Here is a 20329-nt window from a genome sequence, read left to right on the forward strand (position 1 = left end):
CACTGTCCTTGAAGTTGATTGGTCCACACCCGAGACACATAACGCCCCTGTACTTGGCATTCATTGATCTTACAAAAGCCTTTAACCTCATCAGTGGTGGAGGCCTCTTCAAACTCCTCAAAGTGATCGGCTGCCCACCGAAGCTGCTGGCAGTCATCTCTTCTTTCCATGACAACATGAAAGGAACAATACAGCACAGCGGCACCACCTCAAAGGAATTTCCCATACTCAGTGGTGTAAAGCAGGGGTGCGTGCTTGCCCCAACACTGTTTGGCATCTTTTTCTCACTTATGCTCACACATGCCTTTGGGACAGCAGAAGAGGTAGCTTTCTCCATACAAGATCTGATGGCAAACTCTTCAACCTAAGTTCGCAAAGTCCTCATCAGAGAACTCCTATTCGATGATGATGATGCCGCACTGGCAGCTCCCACTGAACAAGGTCTGCAGACACTCATCGACCACCTTGCCAATGCCTGCAACAACTTTGACCTGACAGTCTGAAAAAGACCAATGCCATGGGCCAGGATGTCAGAGACACCCCTTCCATAAACATTGGTAGATACACCCTGGAAGTCGTTCAGGACTTCGCTTACTTGGGTTCCACCATCACCTGCAAATTGTCCCTCGTCACAAGCGCATTGGGAAGGCGTCTACAGCGATGTTCAGGTTGACCAAAAGAGTGTGGGAGAACAAATCCCTAACGCTCAACACCAAGTGCAGGTGTACCGGGCCTGCGTCCTTAGCACCCTCCTCTATGGGTCTGAGTCCTGGACAACTTACGCCCGGAAAGAACATTGACTAAACACATTCCACCTCTCAGGCGCATCCTCTGTATCAGATGGCAAGATCGCATTGCCAACACCTCAGTCCTCAACTTGGCCGACATTCCCAGCATGCACTCTCTACTTAGTCATAGGTGCCTGAGATAGCTTGGACACGTGCGCCGGATGCAGGATGGCAGAATACCCAAGGATGTCTTGTATGGCGAGCTGGCATCAGGCACACGGGCAACTGCTCACTTCAAAGATGTCTGTAAACGGGACATGAAGAGCTGCGACATCAACCCAAATTACTGAGAGAAAACTGCTAGCGACCGACTCAGCTGGCAGCAGGCTGTAAAAACAGGCCTCAGGAGAGGCGAGGAGAAAAGACACACCGCTTGGCAGACCAAGAGGGAGTGACGTAAAGAACAAGCAACAAACACCTCTGGAGCTGCCACCCGCATTCACTTGCAATTGCTGTGGCAAGGATTGTCACTCAAGGATTGGCCTACTAAGTCATTCTAGGCGCTGCAAAACTTACAGCTGACCTCGTAAGGCGCAAAAGAATTGTCTCTGGAGACACACAGGCCTATAATGACTATGTCGTGTATAGTGTAGTGTATGTTGAACTTATTTTGCGGAGGTGTGCTAATCGGACGTGTGGGGGAAGGACAACAAACCAAACACCAACAAGCAGTTATAAAGAAATGAGTTATCAAGGAAATTAGATGATATTAAAACAACGCTGATCTCAAACCAAATTTTATTATACAAAGGGTTGACAATTCAGATCATGATAATATTTATCAGCCCCTCGGTCTCACATTACGCACTTACAAAATATGCATGAAAATCGAACAAAAAATATGTGATACGCTAAATAACCAAGTAACTCAAGGTGACCACCTTCAACAATCAAATAATAGATAAATACAACGTATGACAACGATAAACTGTATATACCTCTTCTAGACAACCACAAGTCATTCGATTCTAAATAACTTCACACTTGCTACCGGCTCTAAAGCAACAACGAGTTGTAACTAAATACATTGGAATTCTGAGGATCATTGACAACACTCCCCCCAGTACCCACCCCACCCCCGCCCATTGTTTTCATCGAATAAAAATGCTCAGGACTAGATTTAACGACCCGGAAAGTAGTCAAAATAGAAATTGGGGTAATTTCTTCATATCGAATACAGGCAGACCTCTCTTAGAGCGACCCCACAGGGAACGCCAATGAGTGATAGAGATGTTTGCCCTGGAGATGATCATTTTAGTAAAAAAATGAAATAAAATAAAGTGGACTCTCGATTATCCGCATGCGCGGGTTAATCCTATTTGCGGATTAACTGCACACCTTAAATTTTGACATAAATTGAATAGCCCAAATTAATAATCTAAAAAACATTACCACATTGTTATTCTTGGAAATGTTTATTACAAGTCACGTGCTTAAACCGAACAAATACTGTAATTTGCTCCGGTTAATCCGAAATCCACGCAGTTGGCTCTACAGTACAGGAGTTGTCATATCTTTACAACAGTGGGTGGAGTTAGATTGATGTTGATTGGCATGGCTCGGTAATTCACACCTATAGTTGTGGTTTTTGGCATAAAGGTCTGCGGAAAATGATATTTTTTTATCTACGATTTTGAATTATCCGCGGAACGTCCTCCCCATCATTAGCGCGGATAATCAAGAGTCTACTGTACTGCAATCTAAAGTGCGCTTCAGAATGCGAGAACATGCAGGAGGAGTGCTGGCCTGGGGTTAATGAACCCCCGTGCCGCCTATCATTCAGCCAATGAGAGCAAAGCATGCCCTAAGCCGATCAGACCACAACCCCCCTACAATTCGATTTGTTTAGGAACTCACGAAACCAGGGTGGAGTCTCTGACTCAAACCCACAGAGATTTAGACTGAGGACATAGCTAAAATCAAAGGGATCCTTGGAGCCTTGCAGAAAGTACAGTAGAATGAACGCATGAGGGCAGTATATTAAACGTATTATTTTATATATGAAATAACTTTGACCGTCTGTACTACTGGTGATGTTACCAACACGCCAACGAAGCGCTCGAGGTTGGTCACAGCGCCGTCGGGAACGCATCCCCATGAACGCTGCTCTCACCTCACCAGGAACAACAACGCAGCTAGGTGGGGTCTGCCCGTAAATTTCGATTTCCAACTTCAAAAACCGTTCGCGACCGCGATTTCCGAGAACGAATATCAATCATAAACAATAACAATATAAAGACGTTCACGTTTTAAAGCACCAGCTTTTGAAATGGGCAAACGGACATTGCCAAGAACGTTTGGAGATCAAGCCCAGACTTCATAAGCAAAAGGGGAGGCACGTTGTCCCGTCTTTTTTTTTTACAGAAAATTACTAAAAAAATGTTGAATCGCGCGTCTAAACATAATGGAGTGACGCGGTGGTTCCACGCGGTACGACTGCAAGAACGGCAACCCGTTTTTTTACGGGTCGATAAAACGAGCAAAAGTACGGAACAGAACTGAGACTCGGGACCATGCGGCGGTGACCACCGTAGAGGCAGCGAGGGTTGGTGGATCACCGAAAACGCAACATGTGAACCTTATGGCGGTATCCCGGGGTACCATAGTACCCCGGCTCTCGCATAATGTCCATGATGCAGTAATTTTTAGTCTGTTGATGGTCGGCGATGCGGCAATCGACTCATCTCGATGAGCTGTACACGATGCACTAATCAAAGTAAAAATTTTCAATAACGGATTTCTTATGATGTTTGGCATTTCAACATCGCGGAGTAGCACTGATTTCGGATTGGTACCCCAGTCGCGGAGTTAAGTACACCCCTGAACAAAAGTGTCCCAGAAATAAAATATTTAATTGCCTCGGCCATTTTGTATTATTTGGTACCCCAGGGTACCGCTATAAGGATCATGTGTTTTGCGAAACTTTCCCTTCCCATGCGCATCATCGAAGAAGTGCCATAAACCTTAGCTGGTTCGCCAACAGAAAAAGATACAGTCAAGCGTGGACGATTATTATCTGTCCGTTCTACATGGGATTTAATTCAATCGAGTCCAGTCTATGTCGCCTGGACGGGTTGCGATTGCATTCATTCTGCCACGGTTCAACCGCGCCAGTCCGGCTGTGCGTCGGTAATAGCAGGGAGGATATATGTGGGGGGGGGGGCGAACATAGAAGTGCAGTACAACAATGTATATATTTTCTTCTGCACTGCCCCTACTGTTCACGTGACGGTATAGCCCGCTACAGCCCAATGACAACTATGTTGTATGGCAACCCGTTGTGGGAAGGGTGGTTACCCATCCAAGTACAGGGACTCCTCTACTTATGAACGAGTTAGGTTCCAGAGGTCTGTTCGTAAGTCGATTTGTTCGAAAGTCAAACTTTACTCCCGTCGATTCCAAATATGTCGTATGGCGTGTACACTAAACACGTGGAATGGCTTTAAAAGTTGCACAATCTCCTGTAGATGTAGATGCGACTGGTTCTTCATATTCTGCAGGCGTAGGTGACACCACCACCATTTATTGCGCGGCAGTTGAACTTACGAATCTGAGTCCGAACAACTGCAACTGGACATACGGACATGTTTGTTCACATCTCCTAAAGTTCATAAGTCGAATGTTCATAAGCAGAGGAGTCCGAGTACTATCCAGGCTGAGCTTTGCTTGGCTTCCGGAGTCTCGAACAAGATCGCCGGACTCTGGGAGACTCGGTAAACAGCGGACATTAATCAGAAAATTCAGATACATTAAAAAAATCAGTTCAACACTTACAGATACATGCGTAGAACCCACACATTTAAAAAAAATCACTGGTCATTGCTGTTAATAGATTGTTACTGTTAATAGATTGTTACTACCTATAGAATATATACATTCACACCTCTGCTCTGTCTGTAGTCAGGAAATAAATTAATTAAAAAGCACAATTTTTATCCGAAATAACACCTTTTTCAGTTCGAGGTTTTCAACTTCCCAGCGTCTATCTTTCCTAAAAAATATCCATGCACGCGTGTCGTCCTCTCACCAGTGCGTAATTCTGGAACTCAAGTCGAAAGCTTCCCCCCCCCTACCCACACGAACCCCCTTTCAGATGTGCACCTTCTCGTGGGAGTGTGTCCTAAAATGCTTGTTTAAATAAGTCCGCGTGGTGAACCTCTTCCCGCAGTCCTTGCACATGTACGGCCTCTCGCCCGTGTGCGTGATGGAGTGCTTGTCCAGGGTGGAGCGCTGCGAGAACCCCTTGCCGCACTCCTCGCACACGTGCGGCTTCTCGCCCGTGTGCGTTCTGGAGTGCATCTCTAAATTGTAGCGCTGCGTGAACCTCTTGCCGCACTCCTCGCACATGTACGGCCTCTCGCCCGTGTGTGTCCTCAAGTGTTTCTCCAAGGTGGAGCGCTTCGAAAACCTCTCCCCGCACTCCTTGCAGATGTGCGGCTTCTCGCCCGTGTGGGTTCTGTAATGGGCCTCTAAATTGGAGCGCTTGGAAAACCTCTTGCCGCACTCCTCGCACACGTGCGGCTTTTCGCCCGTGTGCGTCTTGCAGTGCTTGTTCAAGTCGGCCTGGGCCGTAAACCCCTTCCCGCACTGCAGGCACACGTGCGGCCTCTCACCCGTGTGCGTCCGGGAATGTATCTCCAAGCTGGAGTGGCGCGTGAACCGTTTCCCGCACTCCATGCACACGTGCGGCTTCTCGCCTGTGTGCGTACGGGAGTGAGTGTCCAGGTTGGAGCGCTGCGAGAACGCCTTGCCGCACTCCTTGCACACGTGCGGCCTCTCTCCCGTGTGCGTCCTCGAGTGCGTGTTCAGGGTGGAGCGCTTCGAGAAGCTCTTTCCGCACTCCAGGCACGTGTGCAGGTTCTCCCGACTGTGCACCCTGGAGTGGGCCTCCAAATTGGAGAGCTTCGTGAATGTCTTCCCGCACTCCGTGCACGCATGCGTCTTCCGAACGGCGTGCGTCTTGCCGTGCTTGTTCAAGTCGGCCCTTGCCGCGAACCCCTTGCCGCACTCGACACACACGTGCGGCCTCTCGCCCGTGTGCGTCCTCGCGTGTATCTGCAGGCTGAAGCGGCGCGTGAACGTCTTGCCGCACTCGGCGCACTCGTGCGACTTCCTGGCCGCGTGAGTCCTCGAGTGCAGCTCCAGGTTGGACAGCCGCGAGAAGCTCTTGCCGCACTCGGCGCACGTGTGCGGCCTCTCGCCGGCGCGCGCCCGGCAGCGCTTCTTCTTCGTCGGCGGCGGCGCTACCGCCGCCGCCTCCACAGGAGTCTTCGAGAGCCCCTTCTCGCACTCCTCGCACGCGTGCGCGTACTCCCCCGTATGCGAGATGGAGTTCGTGTTTAAGTCGCGACGCGTCGTAAACTCCTTGCCGCACTCCTTGCACGCGAGCTTCCTCTCGTCGGCGGCGACCGCCACCGCGCACGCCGGGGCGCCTTCCGCCACCTTCCCGCACCGCTTGCAGGTTCCCCACGTCTTGCCGCTGCGTTGCGCTTCGTCCGTCTTTATCACTTCGAAGGCTCCACCCTTCCCGCACTCGTCGCACGGCGGTTCCGATTCTTTCACAGCGTCGTCGCCGTCGTCATCGCCGCCGTTGTCGCCGCCGTCGTCGCCGCCGTCATCGCCGCCGTCATCGCCGCCGACGTCGCCGCCGCAATCATCGTCGTCGTCGTCGTCGTCGGCTGCAGGTTTTCACGAAACGCAAATTGCGACAGTTCGGTTAGACTTGGTGGCAAAGGGGGTAGGGGGGGCAAGAGATAAAATGACGAGTCGCCACACCAAAGACAACAGTGACGTTTTAACGTTGGCATATTTTTCTTTTGGTCACGGTAAACTTACAGAACGATTTCCGATTCAACGTATAAAGATAATACAGACTCAGTAACAGAAAGACAAAGCGAGATAAACACAGACAACTCGATACAGAGAGACAGAGAAACATTCGGTAATACCAAGAGATCGAGATATTTATAGAAACATGATGAAAGATACACACAGACAGACAGACACCCAGATATAGATTTGGTTGCTGCTATAACCTTCCACATGATGATAAGCCACTGCGTTGAGCTATCATTTGTGATGACCAGGTCACTCCTGAAAAGGAACTACATAGCTCAGTCGGCCTTACCTGGTCAATACAATAGTTTCGTTTTAGCACGAGTCTCGATGAGTATATGTGGATTTCTGTGGATCTCTATGGGTCTGTAGAAACACGCGTTTAGAGTGCTTGGCTGCTGATATAAAATGCCCACACAATGATGATGATAAGTCCACTTCGTTGAGCTATCACTAGTTTAGTTTTAGTTGAGCAACCTAAGCTATTGTGTTATATATTTTTTATATATAAATATTTTAAACGTTGCATTTGCTACGTCCGATGCGATCAAAGAAAGGTTAGGGGGGAACAGACAAAGACCCTCCGTATAGTTTAACATGTAGTAGGGCTTTCGCGACCAACATTATCCATAAGAGGTTATTTTTTGGGTTAGATCGCGTAAATATAAATGTGTGTCGTTCAACCCGCCACCACCCGGCACATCCAATTAGTAAGGTTTGTCACGTAAACAAAACGTGGCCAATTTGTTACTAGTACAGCACTAACCGGTTGTGTGTTGGAGTAAACCCACTTCGACATTTACGATTTGAATACCGTGACATTTCTCCGGTATTTACAACAACCAGCATCATCAGGCGAGAGCCAGATTTGTGGAGAAATCCTACTCCTGTTTCGTTCTTGTATAGAGAGATGAATGTGATGTTGTCACTTGTGAACCAATCAGGTGCAAAAACCAGTGGGGGGGGGGGGGGGGTTAATGTATACACATAAATTACAATGGATATCCATCACTCGATCTAATCCCAAAAAAACTCTTTTGGATCCCCTGTATAGCCTGAACAGACTGTAGGGGTGCTGTTAGCGAGCAGCACCTATGAAGGCCGGCACAGCACACGAGGGGGTGGGTGGCCAGCATCACACCCGGCCGCCTTTGTCTCCCCAGTTCAAGTTCAAGTTCATTTATTAGGTATAGCCCTATGAGCCATTCCGCTCTTGAATCGGGTGCAACCGCAACAAACAAAAAACAAAAACATGAACAAAAAACATCTTCAAGTGAATATGTAACTGAGTGCAAACAGAAAAACACCGTACACCAACGCTGTGTGCAAAACCAGTGGGATGCAAGTCAAACAACCAACAACAACCACAAGGCAACTTAGATTAAGGCCATCAGTCTAACTCTGTAATGGTGATGTTTACTACACACCACACCGGGTACTCGGTTGAGGCTGAGTCGACCTAGGGGAGGGCCCATGACCAGTTCGGATAATTGTCACCGGTGTTGGCCGTGAGCGGGAATTGAACTCGAGTTGCCAGGTTCCGAGTGCTAACCGCTACAGGGGCGGGGGGGGGTCGAACACACACGCTCACTCTCTCTCACCTTCGCCCGTGTCCTCCTCGGACAACTCCACCTCGATGAAGTTCTGGTCCGGAGTGTTCGCGTACCCACGGGAATCCTTCACCTCCTCCGGCTTCTCGGTGGCTTCTTCGACTCGAACGGCATTCGGATCCGGAGCTGTCACTCACAAAACGCACCCCATTGCCCTTCTCTCGTATGGCTGCCGACGTCGATGGCAGAGCAGCAACTACGATTTCACGCTCAGATGGTGGTCAAGCTCAGTCGAGCGCGTCAGCGGGAGCAGTGTGTACCGTCTGTCATGGATGACCACAGTCGCACCACGACTAATGGAGACCCTCCCACTGCTCCCGGTCTTAAATAGAGCAGCAGGGTGACATCATCATTTAACCCAATCATGTGCAGAGATCAGAGGCGGAGAGCAGAGGTCGCAACCGGGTATCCAATACCCGTACCCTAACCGATACCCGGCTATCCATTTGCGACCCTGGTGCGGCCAGGTACGGGTACGGGTAGGCCGTGAGTTACTGGTGAGTAACTGTTTGTCACTCATCTTGTCTCTTCTCACAATTCAAGTTCCTAGAATCAACCCACCCGCGCCTGCAACATGGCTTCATCCCAGAGGTCGCAATCAGGTACCCGATACCCGTACCGTACCCGTACCCGGCCGGGTACGGGTACGGGTACCCGTTTGCGACCCTGGTGTGGCCGGGTACGGGTAAGGATAAGGAATCAAAACCCGTTTGCGACCTCTGGCGGAGAGGGGGGGTATTGTAATTATATAATAGGTTAATAATCAGTGAATTGTTATGATTAGTAATCAGTTGTAGATAACTCATTAGTTGTAATGTGTATTATTTAATAACTGAAACCAATTACTATACCCAATCAGGTGCAGAAATCAGAGGTTGCGAAGGGGGGGGGGGTTATTGTAATGATATACTACGTTAGTAATAAGTCAATTAGAATGTGTTTCCCCTATAAGGAATTGTAATATGTATTACTTAATAATACGCTTACAGGTCGCACTAAGCCTGTAGCTGTCAGAGCAATTAAAATTATTTGTATTTTTCTCAATTTCAATGGATTCTCTAATTAGTCTTGGCCAGTAATAATTAGTTTTACACAACACTTCAACGTTATCAAAATCAATTGAGTGGCCTTGTTGGCAAGCATGTTCTGCCACTGCCGACAGTTGTGTTTGAGATCATTTCTTTGGTGTTATTTTAGTCTTACGCTGATGTTACGTCCCGTCTGTCCAATATAGTATCTGTCACATGAGCAATTAATCCGGTATACACCTTCTGTTGATAATTTATGTAATTCGTCTTTAGTACAAGATACTAGTTTTTTTAATTTTGTGTACTGTACCAAATCATACTTTAATGTTTTGCTTTTGCAAAACATGGGCTAATTTGTCAGTTACTCCTGAGATATATGGTATTTTAATTGTTTTAATAATCTGATCGCTTTCAGCAGTGTTGCTTTGCAATCGTGATTTGGCATTCAGTGCTGTTAATTTGAGCATTATTGTAGCCATTCTGTCGTAGTGCTTCTTTAACATGTTTAATCTCTCTCCCTAGACTTTCACCATCTGACACTGTTTTAGCCCGATGTATGAGCGTCTTGATACGAGAGGATTTCTGAGCTGGATGATGATATGAATCTGCATTCAGATAGGCATCAGTGTGCGTTCCCTTTTGGTAAACGCTGCGTGTTATTTTGCCATTTAGGCCATGTCCAAGCAAAATATCTAATAAAGGGAGTGTGTTATTCACCTCTGTTTCCATGGTGAACTGGATGGCCGGGTTTTGTGCATTGAGATGATTTAGAAATGCATTAAGTGTATCTTTACCATGGACCAGACAACCAAAGTATCATCAACATATCCAAACCAAAAAGATTGTTTAAAATGTACTTGAGGCAAGTGCTCTTGTTTCAAAGTTTTCCATGTACAGATTTGCTATACCAGGAGATAAAGGAGAGCCCATTGCTGCTCCTTCCTTTAGTTTAAATAAATCACCTCTCCATAAAAAGTGTTATTTAAACAATGGTCAGCTAGTTTTGGAATATCTTTTGGTAAACCTGTATTCCTTACTAGTGTATCAAGTAATTTAAGCGACTCATTAACTGGAACCTTAGTGAATAGAGAAATCACATCAGAACTCACCAGAATGTCATGAGGGTTAAGTTTAATATCTTTAATCACATTCATAAGATGTTCTGAATTTCTTATGAATGAAGATGTCCTACCGATGTAGGGCTCTATTTGTTTAGTTACATATTTTGCTCATTTATACGTGGCAGAGCCAATTGTACTTACTATGAGTCGTAATGGGATGCCGATTTTATGAATCTTTGGTAGCCCATACAGTCTAGGTGGTTTTGAGGCCCTTGGCTTAATTTGGTATTGCTCAGTCTTGGGGATTAATGAATTTGCAATGATTGCAGTAGTCTTACGTTCTAAAATATTAGTTGGATCTCTACTCTTTTGTTCTTTCGGTAAAGTCACGCAGGTAAAAACATAAAAAAAATATATCACGACGTTTCGATTGCAACACAAGTGGTCGTCCTCAGGCAGAAAAAATAATCCAACAGTGGAACTGCTGAACCAGGAAGAACACAGTGAGAGAGCTGTTACAACAAGAGGTTATATATGTGGTGAAGGCCAAGCAGGCAGGGACTGATCACACAGAGGCCCATAGACTCATAAAGAAGCCCACAGATTCACACAGAAACCCATAGACTCACACAGAGAGAAACCCATAGACTCACACAGAAACCCATCGACTCACACAGAGACCCAGACTCACACATAGACCCATAGACTCACATAGAGACCCGCAGACGCACACAGAGAACCATAGACTCACGTAGACTAATAGACTAACATAGAGACCCATAGACTCATCACACAGAGGCCCGTAGACTCACAAAGAAGCTCACAGATTCACAGAGGCCCATAGACTCACAGAGGCTTAAAGACTCACAAAGAGGCCCATAGACTCACAAAGGCACATAGACTCACACAGAGACCCATAGAATCACCCACAGACCCGTAGACTCACACAAAGACCCAAAGTCTCACATAGAGACTCACACAGAGATCTATAGACTCACACACAACCCCATAGAGTCACACAGAGCCCCAAAGACTCACACAGAGCCCCATAGACTCACACAGAGACCCACAGACTCACACCGGGACCCGCTGACTCACAGTTCTACGACACATTGGAAAAACCATACTTATTAGATGAGTTCTATTCGCGCATGACAGCAGCACAGCTTGGAACACTGGGTCGGTAAATAAAAAAAACCCAAGACAACGCTGGGTTTACTCCGCGACGCGATCAGAGGTGGCGGGGGGCCCCTCTCACCTTCACCGACGTCGTCCTCCGACAACTCCACCTCGATAAAGTTCTGGTCTGGGGCGTCCACGCGTCCACGGGAGTTCCCCGTCTCCTCGGGCCTCTCGCTGCTGCCTCCATCAACTGGAGCAGTGCTTCGGTCCAGAACTGCAAAATGTTTCAAAACGCGGCCCCCGTTGGCATTCACGCATGGGGGAGTTTAATGCGCGGTGGGCCTCTCGCGACCCAATATTAGTCACAATAAAGGGACGTAGCCAACCGAGCTGATCGGAGGTGCGAGGGAAGTGCATAGCTCCCAGTGGCTTCCTCATATCGGAAGGTGATCACCGTCTCTGTTCAACGGTCGAGCCAAAAGCCGCCGCCGCCGCTGCGAGGTCAACGACAGAGGTCGCAATCGGGTACCCGATACCCGTACCCTACCCGATACCCGGCTACTCGTACCCGGCCGGGTACGGGTAGCCGTGTGCGACCCTGGTGCGGCCGGGTACGGGTAGCCGCATGTGACTCACCCCAACCAATGAGTGAGAAGGCCGTGCGTCACTGGTGAGTAACCGTTTGTCACTCATTTCCCAACGTCTTGTCTCTTCTCACAATTCAAGTTCCTAGAATCAACCCACCCGCGCCTGCAACATGGCTTCATCCCAGAGGTCGCAATCGGGTACCCGATACCCGTACCCTACCCGATACCCGGCTACCCGTACCCGGCCGGGTATCGGGTAGGGTATGGGTACCCGTTTGCGACCCTGGTGCGGCCAGGTACGAGTACGGGTAAGGAATCAAAACCCGTTTACGACCTCTGGTCAACGACCGTAGCTCGCATGGTGGTCTGAGTGTCCTTCCCGTGTGGCTGCCCTGCCATTCATTTCCACGAGGACACTTTTCTGTCGTTGTTGTTTGTTGAAAAGATGGACCGCGGTAGAGTAGTGCGATTGTGGCCATGCAACCCAAAAGCTACGGACCCATACGGTGAACACCACCTGTGGCCTGCGCTCCTTCGAAAAACTGAAGCCCTCTCATCGTGGCAAGGAGCAGACCTCGGACGTGGGCACCTGTAGCTCCCGAACCGCACTGCTGCCATGGGCAAGGATATAACAGTTTACATGCAATGTTAACCTATGGGCAGTGTTGTTCTATGGGTCCAGTGTTATTCTACGGACGACGTTAGCCTCTGGACCAAATAGTAGACCCACTGTAGTCTGCGTTCCTTCAACGGAGAACGGCAAAAACTACACACGACTCTCTCTCTCCTGCAGCCCTCTTGCCGTGGCTAGCAGACCGACCTTCAACATTGGCATTTAGCCCGTGAACTTATTGCAATGTTAATCCATGGGCAGTGTTATTCTATGGGTGCAACGGTATTCTATGGACACGTTAGTTGAATAGAATGCTGCTGAATGGAGTACAAAATAATATAATACCTTAACCTCATTACATGACTCCCAATAGGATATATGATCCATGGTAAAACAAGCCAATTTTTTTTAAATATATAGACGTAAATTTGCCTCTCAAAGGGGCGGGAACTCGCCTTGACCAATGTCCTCCTCCAGCAACTTGACGACGATGAATTTCTGAACGTCTTCCGACCACACCTCCACCTTGACCAGCTTCTTCTTCGTCGCGGTCACGCAGCCGCGGGCTTCTCCCGCCTCCTTCCCCGGTCGCCCAGCGGCTTCATCAACCTCGGGAACGTTGCCATCTGCAGCTGCGATTTAAGAAGATGTAGCAGAGAGCTCAGCGAAGTAACTTACGTGGACATTTTATATCAGCCAAATACGATAAACGCATGACTTCGATTCTAAACGGAGAAAAATCCACGCGACCACGGGGGAGACAGAGAGAGAGACGCAGACTCCAAATACACAGCAGCAGGCGTCAGGGTGAGGATCGAACCCACGACGTCCTGTACACCAAGCGAGAGAGTCAACATCTCCCTGAGCCAGCGTGCCGTTCGGTGCCGTGGCGCTGATGTGGCGATATTGTGATAATCGGCGACGTTTTAGGGGGTCTCACCCGCATCGGCCTCTTTACGTTTCGCCGTCGAGTCGGCGCACTCACCAGGACTCGGATGTTCTTCGCGCTCTTGTTTGATGGTCGGAAACGTGATTCGTGAATCCATCTGTAGATAAAAAAATGATGTTTTCGACATCCACGTAAATTTGTGTACAAAGACAACAAAAGACCCACCCTGTTAGGACAAGTGGCTGTCCCGTAGCGAGCAGCAGCGCCGATGAAGGTCGGCACTGTGGCTCACGAGGGGGTGGGTGGCCAGCACGATGCCCGGCCACCTTTGACTCCCTGAGTGACGATGTTTAATGCGCACACCACACCAGGTACTCATTTGAGGCTGAGTTGACCTAGGGGTGGACCATGGCCTGTTCAGATATTCATCACCGGTGTTGGCCCTGAGCCGGAAACGAACTCGGGTCGCAGGGTTCGTAGCACAGCGCTGCACTACTGCTCCTCAAAGACAAAGATCCCCCATAGAGCCTTAACAGACTATTGGGGCAAGTGCCTATGAAGGCCGGCACAGCACACGAGGGGGTGGGTGCCCAGTACCAAGCCCGGCCACCTTTGTCTCCCCCAGTGGCGATATTTACTCCGTAAACCGCACCACGTACTCATTTTAGGCTGAGTCGAACTAGGGGAGGGCCAGGACCGGTCCAGATAGTCGTCACCGGTGTTGGCCGTGAGCGGGAATCGAATCCGGATCGCCGGGTTCGTAGCGCAGAATATTTATACTCCGATTAGCATGGTTGGCTACGTACGGTACGAAAGAAGTTGAACGTACATACACTACACTATACACTACAATATCTAGACTATACACTATACTATACACTACGATACACGACTATACACTGCGCCACTATCCTTAATTGAAAACTAATTTCTGTATAACTGCTTCTTCTGTTGTGTTTAGTTTGCTGTCCTTCCCCCAAACTTCCCATAAGCGCGGTTGGCTACGTACGGTGAGAAAGAAGTTCAACGTACATACACTGCACTACAATACACTATAGACTACACTATACACACTACGCTATACACTGCATACTACACAATATACAATACACACTACACGATACACTACGATACACTAAGCTACACGCTACACACTACATTACTATACACTACTCTACACTAAGCTACACACTACACTATTCACTACAATACACTAAGCTACACGCTACATTACTATACACTACACTAATATACACTAAGCTACACACTACACTATACACTAATATACACTAAGCTACACACTACACTACTATACACTAAGCTACACACTACACTACTATACACTACTCGACACTAAGCTACACATCACACTTTACACTACTATACACTACTATACACTACGCTACACACTACACTATTCACTACAATACACTAAGCTACACGCTACACTACTATACACTACTATACACTACACTAATATACACTAAGCTACACACTACACTACTATACACTAAGCTACACGCTACACTACTATACACTACTATACACTACACTAATATACACTAAGCTACACACTACACTATACACTACTATACACTAAGCTACACACTACACTATTCACTACAATACACTAAGCTACACGCTACACTACTCTACACTAAGCTACACACTACACTATACACTAAACTACACACTACACTACTATACACTACTCGACACTAAGCTACACATCACACTTTATACTACTATACACTACTCTACACTAAGCTACACACTACACTATACACTAGTCTACACTACGCTATACACTACTATACACACTACACAACGGTACACGACACTCCTATACACTACACCACTATACCAAGCTGAAAACTAATATCCGTAGAACTGCTTCTTGTTGTTGTTGTTGTGGTGTTTAGTTTGTTGTCCTTCCCCCGGCACCTCCGATTGGCCACGGGTTGCCTACGTACGGTGCGAAAAAAGTCCAACGTAACAGCACACACAAACAAGATCGGCACAAGTATCGATTACAGCTGTCAATGACGACAACAGGCTACGGTGACAATAGCCAACAGAGTCCTGGATGTCCATTGGTTACCTCACTTGTTGTCTTTGCCGTATCTCTGTCGATATTCAGTGTAGCTAGCTGCCTCTCTGTCCGTCTCTCTGTGGCCACGTGTGTCTCTCTCTCTATCCTTGTTTCTGTATCTTTGTCTCTGTATCTTTGTCTCTCTGTCTGTCTCTATGTCTCTCTGTCTGTCTATGGCCACGTGTCTCTATCCCTGTTGTTGTATCTTTGTCTCTTGTCTGTCTCTCTGCCTGTCTCTCTATGGCCACGTGTGTCTCTCTCTATCCTTGTTTCTGTATCTTTGTATCTCTGTCTGTCTCTATGTCTCTCTGTCTCTCTATGGCCACGGGTATCTCTATCTTTGTTTTTGTATCTTTGTCTCTGTGTCTGTCTCTCTGTCTGTCTCTCTATCTCCACGTGTATCTTTCTATGGCCACGTGTCTCTCTATCCCTGTTTTTGTATCTTTGTCTCTGTGTCTGTCTCTTGTTTCTATGTCTCTCTCTCTATGTCCAAGTGTGTCTCTGTCTATCACGGAATGTATCTATCCTTGTTTCTGTCTTTGTCTCTATCTGTCTCTGTATCTGCACGTGTATCTCTCTATGGCCACGTGTCTCTCTATCCCTGTTTTTGTATCTTTGTCTCTGTGTCTGTCTCTTGTCTCTCTGTCTCTCTCTCTCTATGTCCACGTGTGTCTCTGTCTATCACGGAATGTATCTATCCTTGTTTCTGTGTCTTTGTCTCGATGTCTGTCTCTGTATCTATGTCGGTATCTGTGTTTTTTAGCACTGTACGTCTCTCTCTGTGTTAATCTTTGTCTATGTGTGTCTCTGCAGCTTCGTCTGTCTATCTCCCCTGTATCTTTGCCTCTGTGTCTCTGTGTGTCTCTGTCTTTCTTAGCACTTTACGTCTTGTCTGTGTATCTGTAGCTTCGTCTTCTGTCTATCTCCCCCTGTCTCTTTGTTTCGGCCTTTGTATCTCTGTGTCTCTTTGATCCGAGTTACGTCTAAGCCCCTTGCTATGTCTGTGTATATCTCTCTCTGTGTATCTATCTCTGGGTCTGTCTGTGTATGTCTCTCTCTGTGTATCTGTCTCTGGGTATATCTCTCTGTGTATCTGTCTCTGTGTCTGTCTGTGTATATCTCTCTCTGTGTATCTGTCTCTGGGTCTGTCTATGTCTCTCTCTGTGTATCTATCTCTGGGTATGTCTGTGTATATCTATATCTGTGTATCTGTCTCTGTCTGTCTGTGTATATCTCTCTGTGTATCTGTCTCTGGGTCTGTCTGTGTATGTCTCTGTCTGTGTATCTGTCTCTGGGTCTGTGTATATCTGTCTCTGTGTCTGTCTGTGTATGTCTCTGTCTGTGTATCTGTCTCTGGGTCTGTCTGTGTATGTCTCTCTCTGTGTATCTGTCTCTGGGTCTGTCTGTCTGTGGATATTTATCGCTGTCTCTCCGTGCCCCTATCTCTCCATTTATAAATGTTTGTCTCCGTGTCTCGATGTCTCTGGGTCTCTGTCTTCCTCCGCGTCTATCTAAATCTCTCAAGTCTCTGTCCGTCTCTGACTATCTCTGTATCTTTATCTGTGTGAATCTGTGTATATCTCCCTGTGTCTGTGTCTCTCAATGTATATTTGTCTCTGTGTCTCCGTATCTCTGTGGCTGTGTGTCTCTCTCTCTCTCTTCGTATCTCTCTGTGTATCTCGGCTCTGTCTCTGTATTTGTCTCTGTCTATTTCTACCTGCCTCTGTTTCTGTCTGCGTCTCAGCGTGATTCTCTCTTTCTGTCTCTCTCAGTCGTTCTGTCTCTCTCGGTCTCTCTCTGTCTCTGTCTTTGTCTCCGTGTCCCCACGGCCGCTGTCTCTGTGTCTCTCTGTCTCAGTGTCCCCACGGTCTCTGTGTCTCGCTGTCCCTCTGTCTTTGTCTCCGTGTCTCTCTGTCTGTGTCTTTGTCTCCGTGTCCCCACGGCCGCTGTCTCTGTGTCTCTCTGTCTCAGTGTCCCCACGGTCTCTGTGTCTCGCTGTCCCTCTGTCTTTGTCTCCGTGTCTCTCTGTCTGTGTCTTTGTCTCCGTGTCCCCACGGCCGCTGTCTCTGTGTCTCTCTGTCTCAGTGTCCCCACGGTCTCTGTGTCTCGCTGTCCCTCTGTCTTTGTCTCCGTGTCTCTCTGTCTGTGTCTTTGTCTCCGTGTCCCCACGGCCGCTGTCTCTCCGTGTCTCTCTGTCTCCGCTGTGTGGTGACCCCCCCCCACTCAACACATTCACCCCGCAGCGAGCAACAAGATGCGGCACAAGGGAGGTCACAGGCGACGAGGGGATGCGGAGAGTTTTCTGTCTATCTGTGTCTCTCTCTCTGTGTCTCTGTCTGTGTGTCTCTCTGTCTGTCTGTCTGTGTCTCTCTCTGTCTGTCTGTGTCTCTCTGTCTGTGTCTCTCTCTCTCTGTCTGTCTGTATCTCTCTGTCTGTTTGTCTCTCTCTCTGTCTTTCTGTGTCTGTCTGTGTCTCTCTCTGTGTCTGTGTCTTTGTCTCCATCTCTCTCTGTCTCCGTGTCCCCACGACTGCTGTTTCCGTGTCTCTCGGTCTTTCTCTCTGTACACGTTAGAGTGTGTGTACGTGTACATGTGTGTGTGTGTACGTGTACCGCGTGTGTATGTGTGTACGTGTGTGTGTATATGTGTACCGCGTGTGTGTATATGTATGTGTGTATGTGTACCGTGTGTGTATGTGTATTTATGTGTGTACGTGTGTGTGTGTACGTGTATGTGTACATGTATGTGTGTATGTGTATCGCGTGTGTATGTGTATGCATGTGTGTACGTGTATGTGTGTGTGTACGTGTATGTGTGTGTACGTGTATGTGTACCGCGTGTGTATGTGTACGTGTACGTGTGTATGTGTGTATATATATATGTGTGTAGGGGGGAGCTGTAGTGTAGCGGTTAGCGCTACGCTGCGCTATGAACCTAGCGACCGGGTTCGATTCCTGCTCACGGCCAACACCAGTGACGATTATCTTAACCGGTTATGGGCCTCCCCATAGGTCGACTCAGCCTGAAATGAGTACCTGGTGTGGTGTGTAAACATCGCCACTGGGAGACAAACGGTCGGGCGTGGTGCTGGCCACCCACCCCCTCGTGTACCGTTCCGGCCTTTATAGGTGCTCGCTAACAGCACTTGCCCCTACAGTCTGTTAAGGCTATACGGGGGATCTTTGTCTTTTATCTTTTTTATATATGTGGACTGTGTGTGTGTGCGTGTGTGTGCGTGTAAGTGTGTATGTGTGTATGTATACCGTCTATGTGTAGGGGTGTTACAGGAGGGTAAACAAACACACAGGGGTGTCTGCACCAGAGGTCGCAACCGGGTACCCGATACCCGTACCCTACCCGATACCCGGCTACCCGTACCCGGCCGGGTACGGGTACCCGTTTGCGACCCTGGTGCGGCCGGGTACGGGTAAGGAATCAAAACCCGTTTGCGACCTCTGGTCTGCACCCACACACAGAGGGGTGTCTACATCAACGTCCGCATCGGTTAACCCTGGGGGGCTGTGGGTGGCGCTGGGATCCCCCACAGCCCCACCCCTCGTGGGGCGATTGGTATAAAAGGCGGGGAGCCGGAGGGCTCGGGGTCCAGTGTGTAAGCTTCGACCAGTGAAGACTGAAGACCTGCAGAATAGGCCCTGGAACTCCCCTGGCTGGCCGTACTTGTCAAAATCGAGCAGGGCAAGCCAGAGGCGCGGCGCTAAGAACCTCAGAGCCGACGCTCTTGTAAGAGCCGGTCTGATGGTTAAGTGACGTGATCCGTGCTTAACCAGGGCCGGATCAGTTAGCCTCCCCTAGCACCCTAGTGGAGGAACTGGGGCCAGATTAGTTGGGGATAGCGCTAGGGGGATATCCCTGTTAAGTCCGGGTGAAGGGGCCGTTACCCCTTCAAGTGTAATATACATGGCCTGTAACTGACGAAGTTGAATAAATAAGTGTGCCTCCGATTACATCGTCTCCGTCCCATTTGAACCCACTACATATGTAATGAGCGACTTCCACGACACGTCGTGTAGAGGGTACTTCTTTTATTACTCACACTGGGCACAAAACAGGCCAACACTTATTCTTCCTCATACGGAGTACAACACTCAATATTAACGGCTCTACTGGCCACACACAGCCCATCACTCGGCGTGGTCCCATCGGCCTCGCTCGGCTACGCCGCTGGCTGGCGGCACGACGATGACGGAGATGGAAACCACGCAGGGGATCTTCCACGTGGCCGGACGACGGCGAGAGATGTCGGCGAGCAGCGACGCAGCCTGGACCCAAGACCCCACACGCGAGCCCCCAAGCTCTGGGTCCGCTCCCCCTTGTATCGCCCCAGCAGGGATGTCATTACATCTGTGTATTGTGTGTGTGTGTGCGTGCCCGTGTGCGCACGTGTCCGTGTGCGCACGTGCCTGTGTGCGCACGTGCCCGTGTGTGTGTGCCCGTGTGCGCACGTGTGTGTAAGTGTGTAAAACAACCCCCTTACCTCCTCGTGGTGCTGGACGTGGGGGGAGGGCCAATTTAGATTGACAATTCCCCTCGTGGTGTTTGTAGCCACCGCAGCGGCCAAGTGGGGGCTCTGGATGGGTGTGAGGGGCTGGTAACCCCTCCACCTTCAAATAAATTATATCGATACCACGGAAAAAATATCAAACGAAGCTTGTGCCAGAGGTCCCGGGGGGACAGGCGTCCATGA

General features: G+C 48.6%; 1 protein-coding gene across 4 annotated transcripts; it reads right to left on the reverse strand.

The window, feature by feature from the left end:
• Nucleotides 1-4855: 4855 nt before the first annotated feature.
• Nucleotides 4856-17840, reverse strand: LOC144949831 (uncharacterized). 4 transcript variants are annotated; one of them, XM_078879781.1, is made up of 7 exons: nt 15635-17840; nt 15398-15498; nt 13630-13690; nt 13100-13276; nt 11581-11718; nt 8225-8359; nt 4856-6466 (listed from the first exon to the last, which is right to left on the reverse strand). In XM_078879781.1, the coding sequence occupies exons 3-7, from the start codon at nt 13688-13690 to the stop codon at nt 4878-4880; spliced, it is 2100 nt and encodes a 699-aa protein (XP_078735907.1). In that variant the 5' UTR covers nt 15398-15498; nt 15635-17840; the 3' UTR covers nt 4856-4877. The 4 variants fall into 4 exon arrangements, with proteins under 4 accessions (XP_078735907.1, XP_078735905.1, XP_078735908.1 ...); XM_078879779.1 differs by having other exon boundaries at nt 13585-13690; XM_078879782.1 differs by lacking the exon at nt 15398-15498.
• Nucleotides 17841-20329: the final 2489 nt, after the last annotated feature.

Source organism: Lampetra fluviatilis, chromosome 55, assembly GCF_964198595.1.
Source record: "Lampetra fluviatilis chromosome 55, kcLamFluv1.1, whole genome shotgun sequence".
In the NCBI taxonomy this organism is placed as follows: Eukaryota; Metazoa; Chordata; class Hyperoartia; order Petromyzontiformes; family Petromyzontidae; genus Lampetra; species Lampetra fluviatilis.

Excerpts from the sequence above, each read along its gene's own strand:
- LOC144949831 (XM_078879780.1), bottom strand. The coding sequence starts at position 13,690 with ATGGATTCACGAATCACGTTTCCGACCATCAAACAAGAGCGCGAAGAA. Across the intron at positions 11,719-13,099 it reads GGAGGAGGACATTGGTCAAG|TTCTGGACCGAAGCACTGCT; the intron begins GCGAGTTCCCGC and ends AACATTTTGCAG. Across the intron at positions 8,360-11,580 it reads GGAGGACGACGTCGGTGAAG|CTCCGGATCCGAATGCCGTT; the intron begins GTGAGAGGGGCC and ends TGTGAGTGACAG.